The 26,022-nt window shown below is 37.4% G+C and overlaps 1 protein-coding gene across 6 annotated transcripts in view; it reads left to right on the top strand.

Moving 5' to 3' along the window:
* Positions 1–17,640, top strand: part of NOL4 (nucleolar protein 4) — a 403,038-nt gene extending 385,398 nt beyond the window's left edge. For all 6 annotated transcript variants that reach the window (XM_060028862.1, XM_060028859.1, XM_060028860.1 and 3 more), the window contains one exon: positions 15,725–17,640. In XM_060028862.1, the coding sequence (XP_059884845.1) occupies positions 15,725–15,918 (194 nt within the window). In that variant the 3' untranslated portion in view covers positions 15,919–17,640. The remainder of the gene's footprint in view (positions 1–15,724) is intronic.
* The last annotated feature ends 8,382 nt before the right edge of the window (positions 17,641–26,022 follow it).

Raw genomic sequence — 26,022 nt, 5'->3', positions numbered from 1 at the left:
AATTGAGAAAGAGAAGAAGAAAGGACAGAGGAATTACAAAACATCCAAAAAACAATTAAAAAAATGGCCATAAGTACATACCTATCAATAATTCCTTCAAATACAAATGGACTAAATTCTCTCATCAAATGACATAGAGTGGCTGAATGGATTAAAAAAAACAAGACCCATCTAGATACTGCCTACAAGAGACTCACTTCAGATGTAAGGACACACACAGACTGAAAGTGAAGGAAGTGAAAAAGATACTCCATGCAAACGGAAACCAAATAAAACTGGGATATTTATAATTACATCAGACAAAATAGACTTTAAGACAAAAAAGGTCTTTACATAATGATACAGGAGTCAGTACAACAAGATGATATAACATTTGTAAATATGTATGCACCCAACATAAGAACACCTTAATATATAAAGCAAGCATTAACATACCTAAAGGGAGAAATAGACAGCAGTACAATAATAGTAGGAGACTTTAATATCCCACTTACATCAATGGATAAAGCATCCAGAAAAAATCAGTAAGGAAGCATCAGCCTTACATGACATGTTAGATCATTGACTTAATGGATATATATGGAATAGCTCAAGTGCACATGGAACATTCTTTAGAATAGATCATATATTAGGCCACAAAACAAGTCTTAATAAATTTAAGATTGAAATCATATTAAGGATCTTTTTTGACCACAATGTTATGAAATTAGAAATCAATTACAAGAAAAACACTAGAAAATTGACAAATATGTGGAGATTAAGCCACATGCTACTTAACAACCAATGGGTCAAAGAGTAAATCAAAAGGGATATCAGAAAATACGCTCAAAACTAATGAAAATGAAAATACAACATACCAAAGCTTATGGGATACAGCAAAAGCAATTCTAATAGGGAAGTCCATAGTGATATATGCCTACATCAAGAAACAAGAAAGATCTCAAATAAACAACTCTACTTTACACCTCAAGGAACTAGAAAATGAACAAACTAAGCTCAAAGTTAGCAGAAGGAAGGAAATAACAAAGATCAGAGTGGAAATAAGTGAAAAAGACAATAGAAAGATAAAAATAAGAGCTATTCTTTTGAAAAGATAAAACCGGCAAACTTTTAGCTAGGCTCATTAAGAAAAAAGAGTGGACTCAAATAAATGGAGTCAGAAATGAAAGAGGATATCACAGAACTACAAAGGATGATAACATACTATGCACAATTACATGCCAACAAATAGGACAACTGAGAACAAATGGATAAACTTCTTATAAACACAACCTACTAAGACTGAATCATCAAGATCTAGAAAATCTGAGTAGACCAATTACTGGTAAGGCAATCACATCAGTAATCAAAAATCTTCCAATGAAACAAAAGTCTAGGAGCAGACATTTTCACTGATGAATTCTATCAAACGGTCAATGAAGAACTAATACCAATCCTCCTCAAACTCTTCCAAAAAACAGAAGAGATGGGAACACTTCCAAACTCATTTTTATGAGGCCAGCATTACCCCAACACCACATAAGGCTCATGATCTCAGCTGCCCAAGCTGATAATTAGAGGACCTGGTTTCAAAGAATAATGCAAGAAGTATGTCAAGTAGAAACTGCAAGCATTTCTCCAGTGTTTCTGGTATTGTTTTTGTTTGGTTCATAGACTGATGGCCACTTATGAAAGATGCCAGGAGTCTGAGGAAATCACCACTACCCAACTAGAAGAATTATCAGTGCATGCGATTAACCAGGATCAAATTGAAGCTTTAGGAAAGGAGGAACCAAGAGACGCCACTTCAGTATAATCATGTATTAAACCCAGACATCTTTGGGACATTGGGCCTTTTTCAAGTCTCTTGGATAGTTTTAAATAGAAATAAATTCTGGCTTTAAAGAAAAGTACCCCTGAACTGTATCCCCACTTGACTCCAGCCAGCACTCTATGCAGCTCACTTCTGCTTGTCTCCACATCTTTGTTTGCTATTCCTAAAGGGCACATTTGTCTTCCCCTATCCAACTACTAATATTTCTCCTGAGCTAGGCCACAGTGGTACAGGAAGAAAAACCAGTAACCCTGTGTGGCTTTGGGAAAGCCAGTGAACCTGTCTGTAACTCAGTTTTTCCAGTTATAAAATGGGGCAAGTTATCCTGCTCTGCTGTCCCACCAAACTGCAGAGAGACTCCAAGAAGGGACAGTGTGACTTTCTAGCAAGGAGAAAGGTGCTGGGAGGCAGTGTCCTGCTCACTCTCCCACCATTGCAGTCCTCTCTGCCCCCCTTCTTCTGAGCCCCCACAGCTCTCACCTGTACTACCAACTTTGTTCTTCATTAAACAAGGTCCCCATTAAACATTATATATATATATATTTTATATATATATGTTTAATCGGGGTATAGTTGCTTTACAATGTTGTGTTAGTTTCTGTTGTATGACAAAGTGAATCAGCTATATGTATACATATATCCCCTCCCTCTTGGACCTCCCTCCCACCCCACCGCCATCCCACCCATCTAGGTCATCAGAGAGCACCGAGCTGAGCTCCCTGTGCTATACAGCAGGTTCCCACCCCCTATCCGTTTTACAAAAATTTAAAATTTCTTTACACTAACAATGAAATATCAGAAAGGGAATGTAATCAAACAATCCCTTTTAAAGTCACATTAAGAAAAAGAAAATACTTAGGAATAAACCTCATCAAGGAGGTGAAAGACTTATATGCTGAGAACTACAAAACAATAAAGGAAATTAAAGATTCAAAGAAATGGAAAGATATTCTGTGCTCCTGGATTGGAAGAACATTGTTAAAAGGGCAGTACTACCCAAAGCAATCTACAGATTTAATGCGATCCTAATCAAATTACCCATGACATTTTTCACAGAACTAGAACAAATAATCCTAAAATTTATATGGAACCATAAAAGACCCAGAATTGCCAAAGCAATCCTGAGGAAAAAGAACAAAGCAGGAGGCATAACCCTCCCAGACTTCAGACAATACTACAAAGCTACAGTAATCAAAACACTGTGGTATTGGCACAAAAACAGACATACAGATCAATGGAACAGAATAAAGAGCACAGAAAAACCCTCACACCTGTGGTCAATTAATCCATGACAAAGGAGGCAAGCATATAAAATGGGAAAAAAGACAATCTCTTCAGCAAGTGGTGCTGGGAAAGTTGGAAAGCTGCATGTAAATCAGTGAAGTTAGAACACACCATCACACCATGCACAAAAATAAACTCAAAATGGCTTAAAGACTTAAACATAAAATATGACACTATAAAACTCCTAGGAGAGATCATAGGCAAAGCATTCTCTTACATAAATTGTACCGATGTTTTCTTAGGTCAGTCTCCCAAGGCAATAGAAATAACAAAAATAAACAAATAGGACCTAATCAAACTTACAAGCTTTTGCACAGAAAGGAAACCATAAACAAAATGAAGAGACAAACTATGGAATGGGAGAAAATATTTGCAAATGATATGACTGACAAGGGCTTAATTTCTAAAATATACAAATAGCTCATACAACTCAACAGCAAAAAAAACAAACAACCCAATCGAAAAATGGGCAGAAGACCTAAGTAGACATTTCTCCAAAGAAGACATACAGATGGCCAATAGGCACATGAAAAGATGCTCAACATTGCTAATTATTAGAGAAATGCAAATCAAAACTACAGTGAGATACCACCTCATACTAGTCAGAATGGCCATCATTAAAAAGTCTACAAATAACCAAATGCTGGAGAGGGTGTGGAGAAAAGGGAACCCTCCTACACTGTTGGTGGGAATGTAAATGGTACAGCCACTATGGAGAACAGTATGGAGTTTCCTTAAAAAAACTAAATATAGAGTTACCATACGACCTAGCAGTCCCACTCTTGGGCATATACCTGCAGAAAACTCTAACTAAAAAAGATACATGCACCTCCCAGTGTTCATAGAAGCACTATTTACAATGGCCAAACAATCTAAATGTCCATCTACAAATGAATGGATAAAGATGTGGTATATATAGGTATACAATGGAATATTAGCCAGAAATAACGAAATAATGCCATTTGCAACGACATGGATGGACCTAGAGATTATCATACTAAGTGAAGTCAGAAAAAGAAAGACAAATACCATATATCACTTGTATGTGGAATCTAAAATATGATACAAATCAACATATCTATGAAACAAAAACAGACTAGTGTTTGCCAAGGGGAAGGGGAGAATAAGGGAGGGAAGAGATGGGAGCTTGGGATTAGCAGAGGCAAACTATTATATATAGGATGGATAAACAACAAGGTCCACTGTATAGCACAGGGAACTATATTCAATATTCTGTCACAAACTATGACGGAAAAGAATATGGAAGAGAATATATATATATAAACTGAGTCACTTTGCTTTACAGAAGAGATTAACACAACATTGTCAATCAACTATACTTCAAAAAAATTAAAAATTTTTATATACATATATGTGTGTACATTATATATATATAAAGCCTCCCTCACCATCTTCCCAGAGCACTGAGCAGGAGCTCTGGGAAGGGCCACATTGGGATCCACGGGACTTTGGCTTTTCTCTCTCACCTCCCTAAATTGTAAGGCCTCTCTACTGCAAACCTAAACCAAACAAGTCATTTACATATGGCATAAGACCAGATTTTTTTGGGTCTTTAACAAAAGTCTTTATTTGAAGGCATAACAGTAAAATCTAAAAGAAATTTCTAATAAGATGTGTTTATATTTTATCCTGAATCAGACACGTTTGAATACCCCCCTACCATATGATCCAACAATTCCACTTCTGGGTATTTATCCAAAGGAAATGAAAACACTAACCTGAAAAGATAGCTGCAGCCCCATGTTCATCACAGCATTATTTACAATAGCCAAGACATGGAAGCAATTGTCCATTGATAGATGGGTGGATCAAGAAAATGTAATTTTATATATATATAAAATTATATATACATTTATGAATACATATAATTATATATTATATAACCATACTTACATATATAATTATACATATATAATTTTATAATATATAAAATTATATATATATAATTATAAATACACACACACACACACACAGTGAAATTTGATTTAGCCATAAAAAGAAAAGGAAATCTTGCCATTTGTGACAACATGAATGGACCCTGAGGGCATTGTGCTAAGTGAAATAACTCAGAGAAAGATAAATACTGTTTGATCTCAATTCATGCAGAATTGGGAAAAAAAACAAACAAACATGAAAACAAGCTCATAGATATAGAGAACATATTGGTGGCTGGGCGGGTGAGTGAAATGGGTGAAGATCATCAAAAGGGACAAACTTCCAGTTACAAGTTAGTCATGAGGATGTCGTGTACAGCATGGTGAGACAGTTACTAACACTGTGTTGTACTGATATATTTGAAAGTTGCTAAGAGAGTAGATCTTAAAAGTTCTCATCTGAAGAAAGAAAGCTTTGTAACAATGTGTGATAATGGATGTTAACTAGACTTATTGTGGTGATCATTTAGCATTATATACAAATATTGAATCATTATATTGTACACCTGAAATAATGTTATATGTCAATTATATCTCAATAAAGAAAGTAAATTCTCACAAAACTTTTTAACTATGAGTACCTAAATGCCTCTTGACCTGTAATGATTAAAATATTTACTATCTGGCCCATCATGCTTAAAAGCATGAATCTGAAAACTTATTTAAAATTGTTAAGTGAATTGCCAGTTATCCAAACATTTCAGAGTGCATGACTTGGGAGTAGAGGTTGTAGGTAAAGGAGGAGAAGTAGGAGAAGGTTGCATGCAGTTAGGACGTTTTTATGTCCAACTCAATACTCATTGTAACATTTAGTGGCAAAACATTATTTAGGCAATGGACAGTAACTATTATTGTCTTTTTCAGCAACAATTCACATGGAAAGTACTGTTATAAGCAATTCTACTTATTTTTCTGATAACTTTTCTGATAACTTTCAGAGCAATACTAATATTCCCGTATATTAGAGGTAACTTTACTTGAATAAGTTACACTAAATCTACTATTTTCCATGTCTAACTAGTTTTCATTTAACCATAATTGGGTATTATCAATGACATCACTCATTCTCCGTTTCTTGAGTGTTAGCTGTAGACAGTACCTGGCATTTCTCATTCATTTGTTACACAAATATTTATTGAGCCTTATTTTATGCCATGCACCACCACAGCTACCTAGAACAATGTGGTAAGACACAAAGGGTGCCTGCCTTCATGGGTCTTGCATTCTTCCTCAGTACATATAATAAAAATGGTTATCAAAGTTTTTAAAAATCACAACAAAACTTTGTCCAGGGCTTTCTATTATCTGTGGATAATTGACACCAAAATAGGACCACAAAGGTAAATCTAATTAAAACAGGGGCCAAAAATGCACCATAAATATGGGGAAAGTATTCAATTGATATTTAATTTAAAAAATAAAGAATTATGGATCTATATTTTCATTTCATTGGAATTTGCTAATAATTTAATTGTCCCCCCCAAACCTTAAAAAATAAATCAAGGGTTGATTTTAGTGGGCCTTAATTTTTCTAACAACATTGTATGTTGGCACGAAATATCTTTTATTTCTTGTTCAGCTTTTCAGAATGAATATTAAGAAGGTCTGCATCATCTGGGTTAAAAGTAAGTACAGTTGACCCTTGAACAATGTGGGTTTCAACTATGTGGATCCTCTTACACAGATTTTTTTTTTAATAGCAAATACTACACACCTACACTATTTGCAGTTGACTGAATCCACACAGGTGGAGGAACCATAGATACAGAGGGCAGATTTTCAACCATGGCAGAGGGTGGACACCTCTAACCCTCACCTGTTGAAGGGTCAGCTGTACTTATATAAAATTGGTCTTGTCAATTTTCCTGAATATGTGCCTTAATACTAGATATTCAAATCATTTTCTCTTGAAGCATCTAGTGGGTCATTTTCCTTGCTCATTTTCTTATTAACTGGTCCTGCTCTTCCAGAACCATACTTTTCAGTGGCCTTGTCTGTGATTTGATCAGGTCTGCAAGAATACTTTTCTCGACTTCTTTAAATTGAGCAACTTCATAAAATTTGAAATTTTGCTTTATAGTTGACATGCATTTTAATTACATTGTATTGTTTGAGTTAGGCCAAACCAGTCAAGTATGACATTGACTCAATGAGGCAGAAATGGAAATTAGTGACAAACAGGGAAGGACTGTTTGAGCAGTCACTAGTTAAATAATTTATTCATTTGTGAATATTTTAATTTTTTTTTTTGCTTCACTATCCAATCTCATAACTTTGATGATCTGAATAATCAACATTCAGCAAAAAGAATTTCTTGTACTTTTGATTTATATTCTCAACCCTGATCCTGTAGATCTAAAAGAAACAAAGATAATGAAGTTAACTTTCTTTCAGAACAAAAACTAGCAGAGCTGTGAATGGCTTCTCAATTACTGAGCTATCTAGAGTTTGCCTATGTTAATAAAAATCTGAAAGAAAGCAAAAGTCATGTCTCAGTTTAGAGGTGTAGACCTTTGAGCCAGAGGTGGAGAATAATCCATAAACTGCAATATTAGAATAAAAGCACAACCTCTCTCACCCCAAAAAGAACCGGAGCCCTCACCCCACCCTTTCTCAATTCCAGTTCAAGATGCTAGTCAGCAACTTGGCAGGACAGCAAAACCATCATAAAATGTTACACCTTCTAATGACATAATGACAATCAGCCAGACACTAGGTATCTACATAACTGAGAGGAAAATTCTTTCATAAAGATTTGTACTAGGTAGAGAACAGACTTGCAGTTGCCAATGGGGGAGCGAGGTGGGGGAGGGATGGGTTGGAAGTTTGGAATTAGCAGATGCAAACTATTATATATAGAATAGATAAACGACAAGGTCCTACTGTATAGCACAGAGAACTGTATTCAATATCCTGTGATAAACCATAATGGAAAAGAATATGAGAAAGAATATATGTGTATATATATATATATATATATACATACATACACATACATGTATATAAATGAATCACTTTTCTGTAAAGCAGAAGTTAACACATTGTAGGTCACCTATACTTCAAATAAATAAATATATAGATAAATAAGATTTGTACTAGGATTCTTGAATGTAAAGGAAAGAAGTAAAATTTAAAGTTGGTTCATTCAGAGACCCAAACTCCTATTATGTCATGATGGTTTCTTAATCCGCTCAGAATTTCCCAAACAGTTGCTGTTAATGGTTTGCTTGTACGGTATTCCTATTTGCAAGTGTAACATCCCTGCATCTCTCCCTTTCGGCTTGTTATATCTGTGTCATGATTTTGTGAACAGGAGAACAAATGGCAGCCGACTCCTGCTAGAAAACCAAAGCTTTGAAAAGGCCATGGCAGAAGTGGAGATAAGTTTCTCTCAGATGTCAGAGTTTGAGTGCTACTCCTGTCTCTCTCCTAATTAAATTCCAAGTGAAGCTACTTCCCTCTTATGGGACATCTGCCTCCTAGCTGACAGAACTCCTTCTCTCCCTTTGGGGGAGAGGGTGTAAGGGGATGGATCTTGACTTGTCTCCATTATGCCTCAAGAAGAACTAGAGGATAAAATAACAACCTTCATTTTAGTTCATGAAATGAATACTACTATCTGAAAATTTATAACATGTTTAGGAAAAAATCTGTTAAAATACTTTCAAGTTATAGAATCACTACAGTTTTGGAGCATGCCTTTACTTATGAGCTTAGTAATATTTTTTCAAGGATTTTAAATTTATTACTGCAAATTTAATAATTATAGCAATTGCTTAACGAAAGGTAAGAAATATAAGAATGAATGCTTAGGTATACAATAAATACCTAATATAATAATCTAAGAGTAATCATACAAAGAATCTTAACACAAATGCTTCAAGAGTTTTAAATCACTTAATAAATTCTTTTTCAGTAAAAATTTACAAAAATGTCATCAAAAAGCAGACCTATATGATTTAGTTAAATATATGTGAGGAAAAAGTGTTGACACATGAGTGTTTTGTGCAAATAAATATGGTTAAATAGGTATTTAACAATACCTAAAGCAGGAGCGGATGAGTGGACGCAGCTGGCTGCGAAGTCGCGGGACTTCTTTCTCTGGATTTCACTGGGTCCATGACCCAGGGACAGGGACAAGCCAACAGCAGCTTGCAGGGATGGTCAGAATCTGAGGTATTCCAAAATTGGAAACTAGGGCATAGAGAGGGTAAGTAAGCTGCCTAAGATCACACAGCTAGTAAGTGGTGAAGCTGCAATTCTCACCGAGGAGGAGGCCATCAAGGCTGGAGCTGGTGGGTGAGGATAAGAACAGCCATGTGCATGAAAGGCTCTTGGTGTCCAGCCAGGAGTCAGGGCTCTGCCTCTGAGGTGGGAGAGCCAACTTCAGGACACTGGTCAACAAGAGACCTCCCAGCTCCACATAATATCAAACAGCGAAAATCTCCCAGAGACCTCCATCTTAACACCAGCACCCAGCTTCACTCAACGACCAGCAAGCCACAGTGCTGGACAACCTATGCCAAACAACTAGCAAAACAGGAACACAACCCCACCCATTAGCAGAGAGGCTGCCTAAAATCATAATAAGGCACAGACAGCCCAAAACACACCACCAGACGTGAACCTGCCCACTAGAGAGACAAGATCCAGCCTCATCCACCACAACACAGGCACTAGTCCCCTCTACCAGGAAGCCTACACAACCCACTGAACCAACCTTAGCCACTGGAGACAGACATCAAAAAAAACAGGAACGATGAACCTGCAGCCTGCAAAAAGGAGACCCCAAACACAGTAAGATAAGCAAAATGAGAACACAGAAAAACACACAGCAGATGAAGGAGCAAGATAAAAATGGACCAGACCTAACAAATGAAGAGGAAATAGTCAGTCTACCTGAAAAAGAATTCAGAATAATGATAGTAAGCATGATTCAAAATCTTGGAAATAGAATGGACAAAATGCAAGAAACATTTAACAAGGACCTAGAAGAAATAAAGATAAAACAAGCAACAATGAACAACACAATAAATGAAATTAAAAGTACTCTAGATGGGATCAATAGCAGAATAACTGAGGCAGAAGAACAGATAAGTGACCTGGAAGATAAAATAGTGGAAATAACTACTGCAGAGCAGAATAAAGAAAAAAGAATGAAAAGAACTGAGGACAGTCTCAGAGACCTCTGGGACAACATTAAATGCACCAACATTCGAATTATAGGGGTTCCAGAAGAAAAAGAGAAAAAGAAAGGGACTGAGAAAATAGTTGAAGAGATTATAGTTGAAAACTTCCTTAATATGGGAAAGGAAATAGTTAATCAATTCCAGGAAGCACAGAGAGTCCCATACAGGATAAATACAAGGAGAAATGCACCAAGACACATATTAATCAAACTGTCAAAAATTAAATGCAAAGAAAGCATATTAAAAGCAGCAAGGGAAAAACAACAAATAACACACAAGGGAATCCCCATAAGGTTAACAGCTGATCTCTCAGCAGAAACACTGCAAGCCAGAAGGGAGTGGCAGGACATACTGAAAGTGATGAAGGAGAAAAACCTGCAACCAAGATTACTCCTCTACCCAGCAAGGATCTCATTCAGATTTGATGGAGAAATTAAAACCTTTACAGACAAGCAAAAACTGAGAGAGTTCAGCACCACAAAACCAGCTTTACAACAAATGCTAAAGGAACTTCTCTAGACAAGAAACAGAAGAGAAGGAAAAGACCTATAATAACCCAAAACAATTTAGAAAATGGGAAGAGGAACGTACATCTCGATAATTACCTTAAATGTAAATCGACTAAATGCTCCCACCAAAAGACACAGATTGGCTGAATGGATACAAAAACAAGACCCTTATATATGCTGTCTACAACAGACCCACTTCAGACCTAGAGAAACATACAGACTGAAAGTAAGGGGATGGAAAAAGATATTCCATGCAAATGGAAAACAAAAGAAAGCTGGAGTAGCAATTCTCATATCAGAAAAAATAGACTTTAAAATAAAGACTATTACAAGAGACAAAGAAGGACACTACATAGTGATCAAGAGGTCAATCCAAGAAGAAGATATAACAATTGTAAATATTTATGCACCCAACATAGGAGCACCCCAATACATAAGGCAAATACTAACAGCCATAAAAGGGAAAATAGACAGTAATACATTCATATTAGGGGACTTTAGCACCCCACTTTCACCAATGGACAGATCACCCAAAATGAAAATAAATAAGGAAACACAAGCTTTAAATGATACATTAAACAAGAGGGACTTAATTGATATCTATAGGACACTCCATCCAAAAACAACAGAATACACATTTTTCTCAAGTACTCATGGAACATTCTCCAGGATAGATCATATCTTGGGTCACAAATCAAGCCTTGGTAAATATAAGAAAACTGAAATTGCATCAAGTATCTTTTCCTACCACAACGCCATGAGACTAGATATCAATTACAGGAAAAGATCTGTAAAAAATACAAACACATGGAGGCTAAACAATACACTACTTAATAACAAAGTGATCACTGAAGAAATCAAAGAGGAAATAAAAAAATACCTAGAAACAAAATGACAATGGAGACACAACGACCCAAAACCTGTGGGATGCAGCAAAAGCAGTTCTAAGGGGGAAGTTTATAGCAATACAAGCCCACCTTAAGAAGCAGGAAACATCCCGAATAAACAACCTAACCTTGCACCTCAAGCAATTAGAGAAAGAAGAACAAAAAACCCCAAAGCTACAAGAAGGAAAGAAATCATAAAAATCAGATCAGAAATAAATGAAAAAGAAATGAAGGAAACAATAGCAAAGATCAATAAAACTAAAAGCTGGTTCTTTGAGAAGATAAACAAAATAGATAAACCACTAGCCAGACTCATCAAGAAAAAAAGGCAGAAGACTCAAATCAATAGAATTAGAAATGAAAAAGGAGAAGTAACAACAGACACTGCAGAAATACAAAAGGTCATGAGACATTACTACAAGCAACTCTATGCCAATAAAATGGACAACCTGGAAGAAATGGACAAATTCTTAGAAATGCACAACCTGCCAAGACTGAATCAGGAAGAAATAGAAAATATGAACAGACCAATCACAAGCACTGAAATTGAAACTGTGATGAAAAATCTTCCAACAAACAAAAGCCCAGGACCAGATGGCTTCACAGGCAAATTCTAGCAAACATTTAGAGAAGAGCTAACACCTATCCTTCTCAAACTCTTCCAAAATACAGCAGAGGGAGGAACACTCCCAAATTCCTTCTACGAGGCCACCATCACCTTGATACCAAAACCAGACAAGGATGTCACAAAGAAAGAAAACTACAGGCCAATATCACAGATGAACATAGATGCAAGTATCCTCAACAAAATACTATCAAACAGAATCCAACAGCACATTAAAAGGATCATACACCACGATCAAGTGGGGTTTACTCCAGGAATGCAAGGATTCTTCAATATACGCAAATCTATCAATGTGATAAATCATATTAACAAATTGAAGGAGAAAAACCATATGATCATCTCAATAGATGCAGAGAAAGCTTTTGACAAAATTCAACACCCATTTATGATAAAAACCCTGCAGAAAGTAGGCATAGAGGGAACTTTCTTCAACATAATAAAGGCCATATATTACAAGCCCACAGCCAACATCATCCTCAATGGTGAAAAACTGAAAGCATTTCCACTAAGATCAGGAACAAGACAAGGTTGCCCACACTCACCACTATTATTCAACATAGTTTTGGAAGTTTTAGCCACAGAAATCAGAGAAGCAAAAGAAATAAAAGGAATCCAAATCGGAAAAGAAGAAGTAAAGCTGTCACTGTTTGCAGATGACATGATACTATACATAGAGAATCCTAAAGATGCTACCAGAAAACTACTAGAGCTAATCAATGAATTTAGTAAAGTAGCAGGATACAAAATTAATGCACATAAATCTCTGGCATTCCTATATACTAATGACGTGAAATCAAGAAAACACTCCCATTTACCATTGCAACAAAAAGAATAAAATATCTAGGAATAAACCTACCTAAGGAGACAAAAGACCTGTATGCAGAAAATTATAATACACTGATGGAAGAAATTAAAGATGATACAAACAGATGGAGAGATATACCATGTTCTTGGATTGGAAGAATCAACATTGTGAAAATGACTCTACTACCCAAAGCAATCTATAGATTCAATGCAATCCCTATCAAACTACCACTGGCATTTTTCACAGAACTAGAATAAAAAATTTCACAATTTGTATGGAAACACAAAATACCCCGAATAGCCAAAGCAATCTTGAGAACGAAAAACGGAGCTGGAGGAATCAGGCTCCCTGACTTCAGACTATACTACAAAGCTACAGTAATCAAGACAGTATGGTACTGGCACAAAAACAGAAAGATAGATCAATGGAACAGGATAGAAAGCCCAGAGATAAACCCATGCACATATGGACACCTTATTTTTGATAAAGGTGGCAGGAATGTACAGTGGAGAAAGGACAGCCTCTTCAATAAGTGGTGCTGGGAAAACTGGACAGGTACATGTAAAAGTATGAGATTAGAGCACTCCCTAACACCATACACAAAAATAAGCTCATCAAAAAAAAAAAAAAAAAAAAAATCTCAAAATGGATTAAAGACCTAAATGTAAGGCCAGAAACTATCAAACTCTTAGAGGAAAACATAGGCAGATCACTCTATGACATAAATCACAGCAAGATCCTTTCTGACCCACCTCCTAGAGAAATGGAAATAAAAACAAAAATAAACAAATGGAACTTAATGAAACTTAAAAGCTTTTTCACAGCAAAGGAAACCATAAACAAGACCAAAAGACAACCCTCAGAATGGGATGAAATATTTGCAAATGAAGCAACTGACAAAGGATTAATCTGCAAAATTTACAAGCAGCTCATGCAGCTCAATAACAAAAAAACAAACAACCCAATCCAAAAATAGGCAGAAGACCTAAATAGACATTTCTCCAAAGAAGATATACAGACTATCAACAAGCACATGAAAGGATGCTCAACATCATTAATCATTAGAGAAATGCAAATCAAAACTACAATGAGATATCATCTCACACCAGTCAGAATGGCCATCATCAAAAAATCTAGAAAGAATAAATGCTGGAGAGGGTGTGGAGAAAAGGGAACACTCTTGCACTGCTCGTGGGAATGTGAATTGGTTCAGCCACTATGGAGAGTAGTATGGAGGTTCCTTAAAAAACTACAAATAGAACTACCATATGACCCAGCAATCCCACTACTGGGCATATACCCTGAGAAAACCATAATTCAAAAAGAGTCATGTACCAAAATGTTCATTGCAGCTCTATTTACAATAGCCAGGACATGGATACAACCTAAGTGCCCATCATTGGATGAATGGATAAAGAATATGTGGCACATATATACAATGGAATATTACTCAGCCATAAAAAGAAACGAAATTGAGCTATTTGTAATGAGGTGGATAGACCTAGAGTCTGTCATACAGAGTGAAGTAAGTCAGAAAGAAAAAGACAAATACCGTATGCTAACATATATATGGAATTTAAGGGAAAAAAATGTCATGAAGAACCTAGGGGTAAGACAGGAATAAAGACACAGACCTACTGTAGAACGGACTTGAGGATATGGGGAGGGGGAAGTGTAAGCTGTGACAGGGCGAGAGAGAGGCATGGACATATATACACTACCAAATGTAAGGTAGATAGCTAGTGGGAAGCAGCAGCATGGCACAGGGAGATCGGCTCGGTGCTTTGTGACCGCCTGGAGGGGTGGGATAGGGAGGGTGGGAGGGAGGGAGACCTAAGAGGGAAGAGATATGGGAACATATGTATATGTATAACTGATTCACTTTGTTATAAAGCAGAAACTAACACACCATTGTAAAGCAATTATACCCCACTAAAGATGTTTAAAAAAAAAAAAACCCTAAAGCAGTATTCCAAGTCTAGTTTCTTTGTGGTATGGTTTGTACTAATCATATACTTACAATACACTTTGAAAGCAAACTTCAGTCTAATATATTCACATTTTTAAATACTAATCAACCTGGTGGAAAAAGCAGTGGCCTGAAATGAAAAAAATATGCAATTCACGTCCCTATTGTGCCACTTAAAAGTTATTGACCTCTAAACGTGTCATCGAACCCCCGCAGTCCTCAGTTTTCTCTGTTCTAAATTGAAAAGTTTGTAATCTAGGGTCATTAGCCTCACCATGTAGGCTCTTTTCATTTCTGAATTGGTGGGGTCCAAATTATTTGTTATCGAATGTAGCAAATAAAAAATGGATTCCATCATTTTCTACTACTCCAGAGAAGCTTCTACTTGTGGAAGGTGGACTTAACACTGAATTTTCCAAAAAGCACATGTTAAGAGAATTTCTTCCCTGTCTTTATACAATCAGAAGTGACCGCCAGAATCTGGGCCAGGAGTCTAAGAAAATCCAGCCACTCTTTTCCCATCGTGCTGCTCTTCCATCTTTCTGAGAGCAGATGTATTTGATTAAGGGTATCAGTAGCTTCTCATGAAAGAATAGGTGAATTAAATCAACACTAATTTATTTAGTGCTCATGTTCAAGATACTAGAAGAAAAATTGTCCATGTCTAATTTGTGCTGATTTTTTCTAGGACCCACTGATCTCAGCATGAAGAGGCAGTTGGCGACCAGCTCAGGATCCTCCAGCAGTTCGAGCTCCAGACCCCAGCTGAGTCCAACTGAAATCAATGCAGTGAGACAGCTGGTTGCAGGATATCGGGAATCCGCTGCATTTTTATTGCGTTCCGCAGATGAACTGGAAAACCTTATTTTACAACAGAACTGAGTCCAGCGACGATCCTCTTCACTGAGGTTTAAATTTGCAGTTTCCACTAATGACGTTTTGATTTCCCAGCAGAGATGCGTCTGGTCTTACTGCACAGTCTTAAGAGAAATATTTCCATTATGCCACATTGTCCTTGATCCATAAAGTGATGTGTTTAGGTGCTTCAAAGGAACTCTGGCCTCTGAAGTACTTGAGATACTTTAATGTGTCCAGCCTACTGTTTTTTGTTTCAGTGTGCCAGCATAAATACCTGGGGCAAAAAAGAAAAGGCTGTATATTCCTAATTCAAGGATAAAACAGAAGAAGCTTGTGGTATAAAAAGTAGTTCAAGATCCAACTGAAATATTAGTGGAATTTGCTACTGACTTACTGGACTGAAAGCTGCAGTATCTGGCAAAAAATAAAAGCCAAAATTTCTCATTGCTACAGGATATAACAATGAAAAGGATCTTGTATTTTAAAAAAAATATGTAATTTTTATAAAAAGAAAACTTGTTTTTCATTCAGAATTGTCATTTTTACTTTGGTAACTTTTTCATAGGTCCTAAAAGAAAACTGTTTTGAGAAACTACTGTAAGTACCTTTTCCACCTCCCTTTGCCTTCTCCTCTTTCCAAATTCTTTCTACAAAAATAACACTTGATGCTGGGGGAAAAAAATACCCTTGCCTACGTTCTTTAAATCGTCGCATCAGGAACTACTTCCAAGAGAAGCCTGCGTTTCTGCACTCATGCTGGTCTCAAGCATCCCACTCACCATTGCAGCTTTACCATAGCGGTTTTCACCACAGAATTTTTTAATATTGAAAAAGACATATCATTGAAAAAAAAATGACACCTTGATTTCTTACAGCTGCTCTCCCCAGATTGCCGCTGCTGTCTTATGGGCATCCCTCTAGCAGCCATTGGATGTCGATGACTGAATGTTAAAGAGGTTGCAAGTGACAATCTGAAAATTTGCACTCTTGTGTGTAGTTTTCTTTTCTCTCTTTCAGAAATAGTTCCCAAAAAGACCATTACCTCTCCTGATATAATTTGTATAATTTACAGTTGTAGGTAAAAATGATGTAAAGAACTCTCAGTGGATGCAGCTGCAATCTACAATGAACTGTCCCCTCCTCTTCCCCATATTTTGCCCTTCTTCCTGATTTTATAGTGTTGAATACACATGAATGGTGTTTTCTTTGTGCACTGAAGCAAGCCTATTTTTTAAATATTTAGGGAGGAGTACATCAGTTTACGCTTCTTGTACAATTTTTTTCTGTTGTTTGGCTTCGGTTGGATTACAGGTTCTTCGTGCATTCCTGAATTTGCCTTATTTCATGTAAAATTTATGTCATTTGGTTTTTGATAAGTTGAAGACATCAGTGATATCTCTTAACTACTTGTTACCTATAGTTTTTCAAGTAATGACTGTGATTGTGACCAAGTAATGTGCACTTTTTCTTGTAACTGTGGACATTGCTATGCTCTTTTCTTCTAGTGTTTCTAGAATTACTGTTCCTTACAGTTACGTAAACAAAAAACAAAAAAACAAAAAAGAACTTTTGTGATACTGTTGGTGAATATAATGTGAAAATCTTATTGAAATATGAGTATTTTGGAAATACATAGATGCACAAACATCTTTTAAGGTGTGGATTTAGAGTTTGCTTATTTAAATGAAAATTCAAAAACTGAGGGCTGGTATAATTTTCTCTGTTTTGTTGGGTTTAATAAACAGATTTCTGTGTTAAAACACTGATTGTGAAACCTTATAAACTTTCTGAATGATATGAAATGTTATTTTATACCTACATTTAGCACAAAATTGACAGTTCAAACATATTTCAAGAACATCCCAAGGTCCCCCAGAGCTTCCACATTCAGTCTAATAAATAATTTATTCCAAGAAGGGGTAAAGCAGATTAGCAAACCATGGGTATTTCATCTGATTGTTTAAATCTGATTTAAGAATTTATGTTTTATTCCCCATTTTTCATGAGTAATCTGGCTCTTTTAGTCACTCCTAATTTAACATTCTGGGAGAAACATACCTGTTTTAAGTGCCTGTTTATGCTTTGGGTTTTGTCGTAAGAGTATTGGAAGCTTTGGCATGGTTACTATTTAACAAAGTAACACCCCGGTTTGAGATCAGCCTATACATAAAAAATCCTTAATAGCGATAGTAAAGCAAATGGATTAGAGAAAGGGAGTTCCAGCAAGGTGCTCTTGTTTTCATTTCATTTTCATCTTCACTTATACTCCCACATCCATCCACCAAGGAGTAAATTCCCCCCACATCTTCTGCTTTTTGCACATTTATGTAAAAGAATGAGGGTACCAGGATTCCCATCGTTTCCAGGGGAGAGCTCAAAGGCCAAAACAAAGTACCATGTTGCTTTCCTTTTCCTTTGTAACTTGTACCTGAAAACACTCTGGTCCTTTTTAACCCTCTGTCACAAGAGAATAGAGATCACACCTCCTTTATAAAGCATTCTGGAGAAATTGGGTGCAGGTTCATATTCTCATTCAAATGAGGTGATATAAAACTCTCATAAACACGGAGGTCAAATAGAATTTTCTGCCACTTCTGACAGCTTTTCATACAGCAGCAGTTTCTTGTCACATATGTATTACTTTATCACACTTAATAAGAAAACATTCCTTGAAGTAACCACAGAGAATGCAAACACAAGCAGCTACTGAATTTTCTTAAATTGTGTTAAGGAACAGCACTTGGTAAAAAGGGCATTCCAGGAACGATAGCCACTGTTTACTGATTATTTACACATGGAAAAGGCATTGTATTTCCTTTAATTCTCACAATAACACTAGGAGATCGGGATAGTCACTTTCCATTTTACAGGAAGGCTCGAGAAAATGAAGTAACTTGCCGCCAGGAGCACCGAGCTAGAGAGAACTTGAAGCCATTATTTGACCCAGGTAGGCCTAGCGCTGGAGCACCCCCTATTGGTCGCTACAATCTGTTGCCTCCCAGGTACTAAATCCTTAACATTCTGCACTGACTTGGAACCAGGCCTGTTTATGCTAAAGTTTAGCAGTTTTATTTGTGTAGTTAAATAATAGTTATGACATCAAATAAACGATCTGACTAAACACGGAGAGTTTTATCCCACTTATAGAAGTTTAATTTCCTTTATGTTCTCTACAAATATAAAGAACTACAATAAAGCCCACCACTAATGAAAATCAAATACATAAAGCAGGAAGAAAAGGCAGTGACTTTTTTAAAAAAAAAAAAAAAAGACAATGGGGATTTCCCTGGTGGCGCAGTGGTTAAAAATCCACCTGCAATGCAGTGGACACGGGTTCAAGCCCTGGTCCGGGAAGATCCCACATGCCGCGGAGCAACTAAGCGCGTGCGTTACAACTACTGAGCCTGCACTCTAGAGGCCGTGAGCCACAACTACTGAAGCCCGTGTGCCTAGAGCCTGTGCTCCGCAACAAGAGAAGCCACCACAATGAAAAGCCTGCACACTGCAACGAAGAGTAGCCCCCGCTCACCGCAACCAGAGAAAGCCTGCGTGCAGCAACGAAGACCCGACGCAGACATAAATAAATAATAAATTTATATAAAAAGAAAAAGACAATGATGGGTGCCAGTAGTGAATCCGGTAAGGAAAGAGAAAAGGGATTATCCAGCTGAACCCGCAAAGGTAAGTTTGTTCACCTGAGATTTCAGTCTTAGGCGGGTGCTATTTTGTTCTTTTGATTAATCCTGGTACCATTAACACAAATACCATTCAAAGACTTATCTTTCTATGTCAAAAATATTTTCTAATTTCGTACAGCCCAGGTTTCAAAAGTTTAGTTTGTAAAGAAAAAGTTCCAAAAATAAAGCAGGTAAACAATACATTAACATACTGTTTATCTTTTAAATTGTGTTTGAGATGCAGAAATTTGGTAAAGATTGAGCACAAGCTAACCTACAGGAGTTTGCCATTTAAAAATGATTAAAATCTCCTTTCTTAAAAATATTTTGAAAGGAGATAAAAATGCGACTAGTAGATTAACCTATCTCCAGTTTTAAGGTCAATCATTTTCAACATTTAATTTTGTTTTCAGATTGCAAAAGAAACTTGAGAAATACAGGAAAAGAAGGAAAGATAATCCCAGCAGCCATAGAGAACCATGAATAACATTTTATAGTATATCTTTCAGAGCTTATCTAAACAGGTATATGAACATTCTTCTGTTTGATTTTACTGTATATGTTGTTTCCTTATCTGATTTTCTGTCCTAACAATATACCATGAATACTTCCCACATCATTAGGTATTCTTCTTAAGTATTATTTCTGATGACTATAGTATTATATTGTATGAATGTACTTGTATTAATTTTCTATTGCAGCTGTAACAAATTACCACAAACACTATAAATTTATTTCAGTCTGCTAAGTTGGAAGTCTCACTGGGCTAAAATCTAGGTGTCAGCAGGAATATGTTCCTCTCTGGTGGCTCAAGGGGAGAATCCATTTCTTGGCCTGCTCTAGCTTGAAAGCTGCCTGCATTCCTTGACTTGGGGTCCCTTCCTCCATCATCTAAGCCGGAGCTTAGCATCTTCAAATCTCTCTGTAACTCTGACCTCCTTTTCTGCCCCCTCTTCCACCTTTAAGGACCCTTGTGAGTACACTGGGCCCATATGGATAAAGTAGGACAACCTCTTTTAAAGTCAGATGATTAGCAAACTTAATTTCATCTATAAATTTAATTCCTTAATTTGACATATAACAAAACATATTGACAGGTTCTGATGATTAAGATGTGGACATCTCTCTCTGGGGGGCATTAGTCTGCCTACTCTAGTTATCTTAATTTCCCTTTTTTTTTTTAATATGCCTCTGTACCCAACTGTATTTCATCCATTCACCTGTAGTAAAGATCCTAAGTCAGCAGCACAAATATTTCACAAGTAATTTTTAGCTGCCGTATCTGTACTTTTTCTTCTTATGAAGGGCATAGTTTTTTGGAAATTATTTTAATGACATTTTTCTTTAATTTCTCACATTGAAATCAAATGTAATAAACAAATACATATGGTAAATGTGCAGCTAAATCTTTCAAGGGAAATGAAACAAAAATACCTCTGAATTCTTTCCTTACTTTGATTTCTTAGAAAGTGCTTCTGCCCAAGAAATTCTCTGAGATATGTTTAAGGCCATCTCATTAGACCAGAATAGGTACACGAGGATCCAAAGCTTAATCAAATTCTGTAAGCAATGCAACCACATTCATAAAACTTCTAGTGGTAATTACCAGTGGTGTTTTATTTACTCTGAACAAATAAAAGATATATTAATATTAGATGTTATTAGATGACATGTCTTTTAAAAGGAAGGGTTTGGCAATAACATACCTATTGAATTTAGGATAATCAAATGAGTTTAAAAAATAAACCTCTTTACCTCCATTTCTTTGTGAGAAAACTATTTTATTAACATATTAAAAATTTTATTTCCCCTCATCTACTGTGCTTTTTTTTTTCCTTTTCAATTGCTATCCACTGAAAGAAGATCAAAGATAATTCAAGACCATTTTTAATGCTGTGAGAGAAAAAGCAAACAAACAGTAAAGCATAGACCACAGAGAGGAAATACTATTACTCAAAGTGTGGAATTGGCACCAGTTTTTTTCCCTCTAAAGTGTTGACTTCTCATTTTCTTTGTTTATTGGGGAATGGATTACCCCAGGCCCCCCGTGAGAAATGCCTCTACTCATGTAAAGCACTCCATTGCAGTGACGGAACAAGTGGCCAGAGATTCCCCAACAGATTATTTAATCTTAGTTCCTTTGCTAGTGGAAGGATTCCAAGGTCTGCCTTGAACTAAACCCATAGAGTAGTAAGCCTCTTTGCCCGTTTTATTTTTCATTCATTTGAATAGCACATTCTTTGACCTACTATGTGCAGGGCATCAGGCTCTGATACAGAAAAACTATTCCTGCTTCAAGGGGTCACATCTAGTGGAGGAGAGAGACAGAGGTACAGATGGTTATAATACAAAAGGATAAAGAGAAACAGTGTAACATGTAATGATAGAAACATGCCAAACAGGTCAAAGGAGGGCACAGACCTCTATAAGAGTGGGTGAGGGTAGGTGCAGGGAGCTAGCTGGTCACAGAGATGGAGCTGTGGGGAATACTTGGCAAAAGTGTTGAGTTTGTTTAGGGAGGATGGACGAATGAAAGATGCGTGAGTTAAAGACATTTTTCAACTACAGAGTACGCCACAAGTTGAGGATGGAAGAGGCATGGAATAGCATGGTGGGCAGTCATTTGAGCAGTTTAGTGTTGCCAGAAGGCAGAGTTTGAGATGAAAAGAGATTGACTCCTGGAGAGGAATAAAGGAGCCAGATCATGCAGGGCCAGACCTGCCATGCAAAGGGGCCTGGCTGTGTCCGGCCGAGGATGGAGAGACCCTGGCAGGTTCGCACAGTGGTAAGTGTGCATTGGCACCTCTGTTGACTATGTGCTGGAACTTCAGTGGAAGAAGATGATGTAATGCTAGATCACAGGACCTCCCTCCATCCCCAAAAGTAAATTAAATAAAACTAATAGTGAAAAACAAAAAGTATTACATAAGTAGCATATGAGCAATAAAGGAATGGGCTTTGTCCTATACCCACTGAAAGGTGGGAGCCGTGAAGATTCAGTAAATGTCACAGATTAATGTGACTTCGTCCTTAGGAAACAGATCTGAGGAAAGAGACTGAATGGAAAGGAATGTTGAAAACCCCACTATTAAAGTTCCAGTTGGAAGAAAGGAGAATGAGGGGTGAGTGGACCAGCTTGTGGAAAAGTATGTACACAAGCTTCAGGAACGCAAGACCCTTGCTGCCCTCCCGACGAGTTTCCAGAAGTAGAAACACCATCAGGACTTGCCATTTCATGTGTTCTCTGGTGAAAAAGACAAGCTGAAGAGTAAAGAGGAATACAGTGATACAAGGGTATGCTTTCTACAAAAAGAAATGGAGATTCAATCGGCATTTCCCTTGCCCCCTTCCCGTCCTGTCCTTTTTCTCCTCTCATTTACCTCTTCCTCACCCCTGACTAATAAGTCAGTGGCCAAAACTTATGAGGTCCACTTGTCTTATTTGATTTTCTCTTCTGAGAGGGAAACAGGCAAAGGTGCTGGAGGAAAGGGAAGGCATTAGGAGAAATGAGTTACTGGATCTCACTGCCTCTGTCAAAGTGAAGTTCCAGAGTGTCCACCGCAAAACTGGGGAATTTAGGAATCTTAAATTTCCTATCCCCCAATATGGTTAGCACACAGTCCTGCCTAAGTGGAGTGAGTTATGAAACTGGACTACAAATGACATTGCAGAAGACAATGATCACAGACTTGTCACCCCAATCTCAACAGCTAGCATCACCTCCCAGAACCCTGCTCTCCAAACTTTCAGCAAAACAAAAGCAGATGGAACTCAAAATACCTCACCCTCAGGATGCAGGTCAAAGAGAAGAAGTGTGAGTTTAGATAGAAAAAGAAAAAGGGGAAAAGAGATGTCAGGGAGACCTAATCACACTGTATTTGGAGAAACAGTAAGTATAACAATGAACATAGCCCATAAATATGAATAAAAGATAAACAAACAGTATGGCACCTGTATATCCAACCAACAGCAAAGAATGGAAGTCAGGCAGGCAGACATGGAAGAGTAGTTTCTCCAAGTTTTTTTAAAAATACATTTGACAGAGACCTTCAAGATGGCGGAGGAGTAAGACGTGGAGATAACCTTCCTCCCCACAAAACATCAAAAATACATCTGACATGTGGAATAACTCCTACAGAACACCTACTGAACGCTGGCAGAAGACCTCAGACTTCCCAAAAGGCAAGAAACTCCCCACATACCTGGGTAGGGCAAAAGAAAAAAGAAAAAACAGAGACAAAAGAATAGGGATGGGACCTGCATGAGTGGGAGGGAGCTGTGAAGGAGGAAAGGGTTCCACACACTGGGAAGTCACTTCACCCTGTGTGCAAGCACAGGTCACTATCCACACCAACCCCTCCAGGGACCTGTACAGCCCACCACTTCCAGGGTCTCCTGATCCAGGGACAATTTCCCTGGGAGAACACACGGCACGCCTCAGGCTGTTGCAACATCACACTGGCCTCTACTGCTGCAGGCTCGCCCTGCATTCTGTACCCCTCCCTCCCCGGCCTGAGTGAACCAGAACCCCCGAATCAGCTGCTCCTTTAACCCCGTCCTGTCTGGGCAGGGAACAGACGCCCTCAGGCGACCTATACTCAGAGGCAGGGCCAAATCCAAAGCTGAACCCCAGGAGCTGTGCGAACAAAGAAGAGAAAGGGAAATCTCTCCCAGCAGCCTCAGGAGCAGCAGATTAAATCTCCACAATCAACTTGATGTACCCTGCACCTGTGGAATACCTGAATAAACAATGAATCATCCCAAAATTGAGGTGGTGGACTTTGGGATCAACTGTAGACTTGGGGTTTGCTTTCCACATCTAATTTGTTTCTGGTTTTACGTTTATCTTAGTTTAGTATTTAGAGTTTATTTTCATTGGTAGATTTGTTTATTGATTTGGTTGCTCTCTTCCTTTTTCTTTTATTTATATATAGATACATTTTTTTTCCTTTTTCTCTTTTGGTGAGCATGAATGTGTATGCTTCTCTGTGTGATTCTGTCTGTATAGCTTTCCTTTTACCATTTCCCCTAGGGTTCTGTCTGTCTGGGTTTTTTTGTTTGTCTGTTTGTTTATAGTATAGTTTTTAGCGCTTGTTATCATTGGTGGATTTGTTTCTTGGTTTGGTTGCTCTCTTCTTTCTTTCTTTCTTTATTACTTTTTAATTTTTCTAGTTTTAATAACTATAAATTTTTATTTTAATTATTTTATTTTATTGTTAATTTTTCTTTCTTTCTTTTTTTCTCCCTTTTCTTTGAAGCCATGTGGCTGACAGGGTCTTTGTGCTTCAGCCAAGTGTAAGTCCTGTGCCTCTGAGGTGCAAGAGCCGAGTTCAGGAGAAAGGTCCACCAGAGACCTCCCAGCTCCACATAATATCAAATGGTGAAAGCTCTCCCAGAGATCTCCATCTCAACACTAAGACCCAGCTCCACCAAATAACCAGCAAGCTACAGTGTCGGACACCGTATGCCAAACAACTAGCAAGACAGGAACACAACCCCACCCATTAGCAGACAGGCTGCCTAAAACCATAATAAGGTCACAGACACCCCAAAACACACCACCAGACGTGGACCTACCCACCAGAAAGACAAGATCCAGCCTCATCCACAACACAGGCACTAGTCCCATCCACCAGGAGGCCTATACAACCCACTGAACCAACCTTAGCCACTGGGGACAGACACCAAAAACAATGGAAACTAAAAACCTGCAGCCTACGAAAAGGAGACCCCAAACACAGTAAGTTAAGCAAAATGAGAGGACAGAGAAACACATAGCAGGTGAAGGAGCAAGGTAAAAACCCACCAGACCAAACAAATAAGGAGGAAATAGGCAGTCTACCTGAAAAAGAATTCAGAGTAATGAAAGTAAAGGAAAGATGATCCAAAACCTTGGAAACCAAATGGAGAAAATAAAAGGAATGTTAAAGAAGGACCTAAAAGAGCTAAAGAACCAACAAACAATGATGAACAACACAATAAATTAAATTAAAATTTCTGTAGGAGGAATCAATCACAGAATAACTGAGGCAGAAGAACGGATAAGTGACCTGGAATATAAAATAGTGGAAATAGCTATCACAGAGCAGAATAACGAAAAAACAATGAATAGAATTGAGGACAGTCTCAGAGACCTCTGGGACAACATTAAACACACCAACATTCGAATTAGAGGGGTCCCAGAAGAAGAAGAGAAAAAAAAAGGCACCGAGAAAATATGTGAAGAGATTATAGTTGAAAACTTTCCTAATATGGGAAAGGAAATAGTCAATCAAATTCAGGAAGTGCAGAGATTCCCATACAGGATAAATCCAAGTAGAAACACTCCAAGACACATATTATTCAAACTATCTAAAATTATATACAAATAAAAAATATTAAAAGCAGCAAGGGAAAAACAACAAATAACATACAAGGAATCCACATAAGGTTAACAGCTGTTCTTTCAGCA

Source organism: Delphinus delphis, chromosome 13 (assembly GCF_949987515.2).
Source record: "Delphinus delphis chromosome 13, mDelDel1.2, whole genome shotgun sequence".
NCBI classification, from domain to species: domain Eukaryota; kingdom Metazoa; phylum Chordata; class Mammalia; order Artiodactyla; family Delphinidae; genus Delphinus; species Delphinus delphis.
This window is presented reverse-complemented; position numbering and strand designations above follow the sequence as displayed.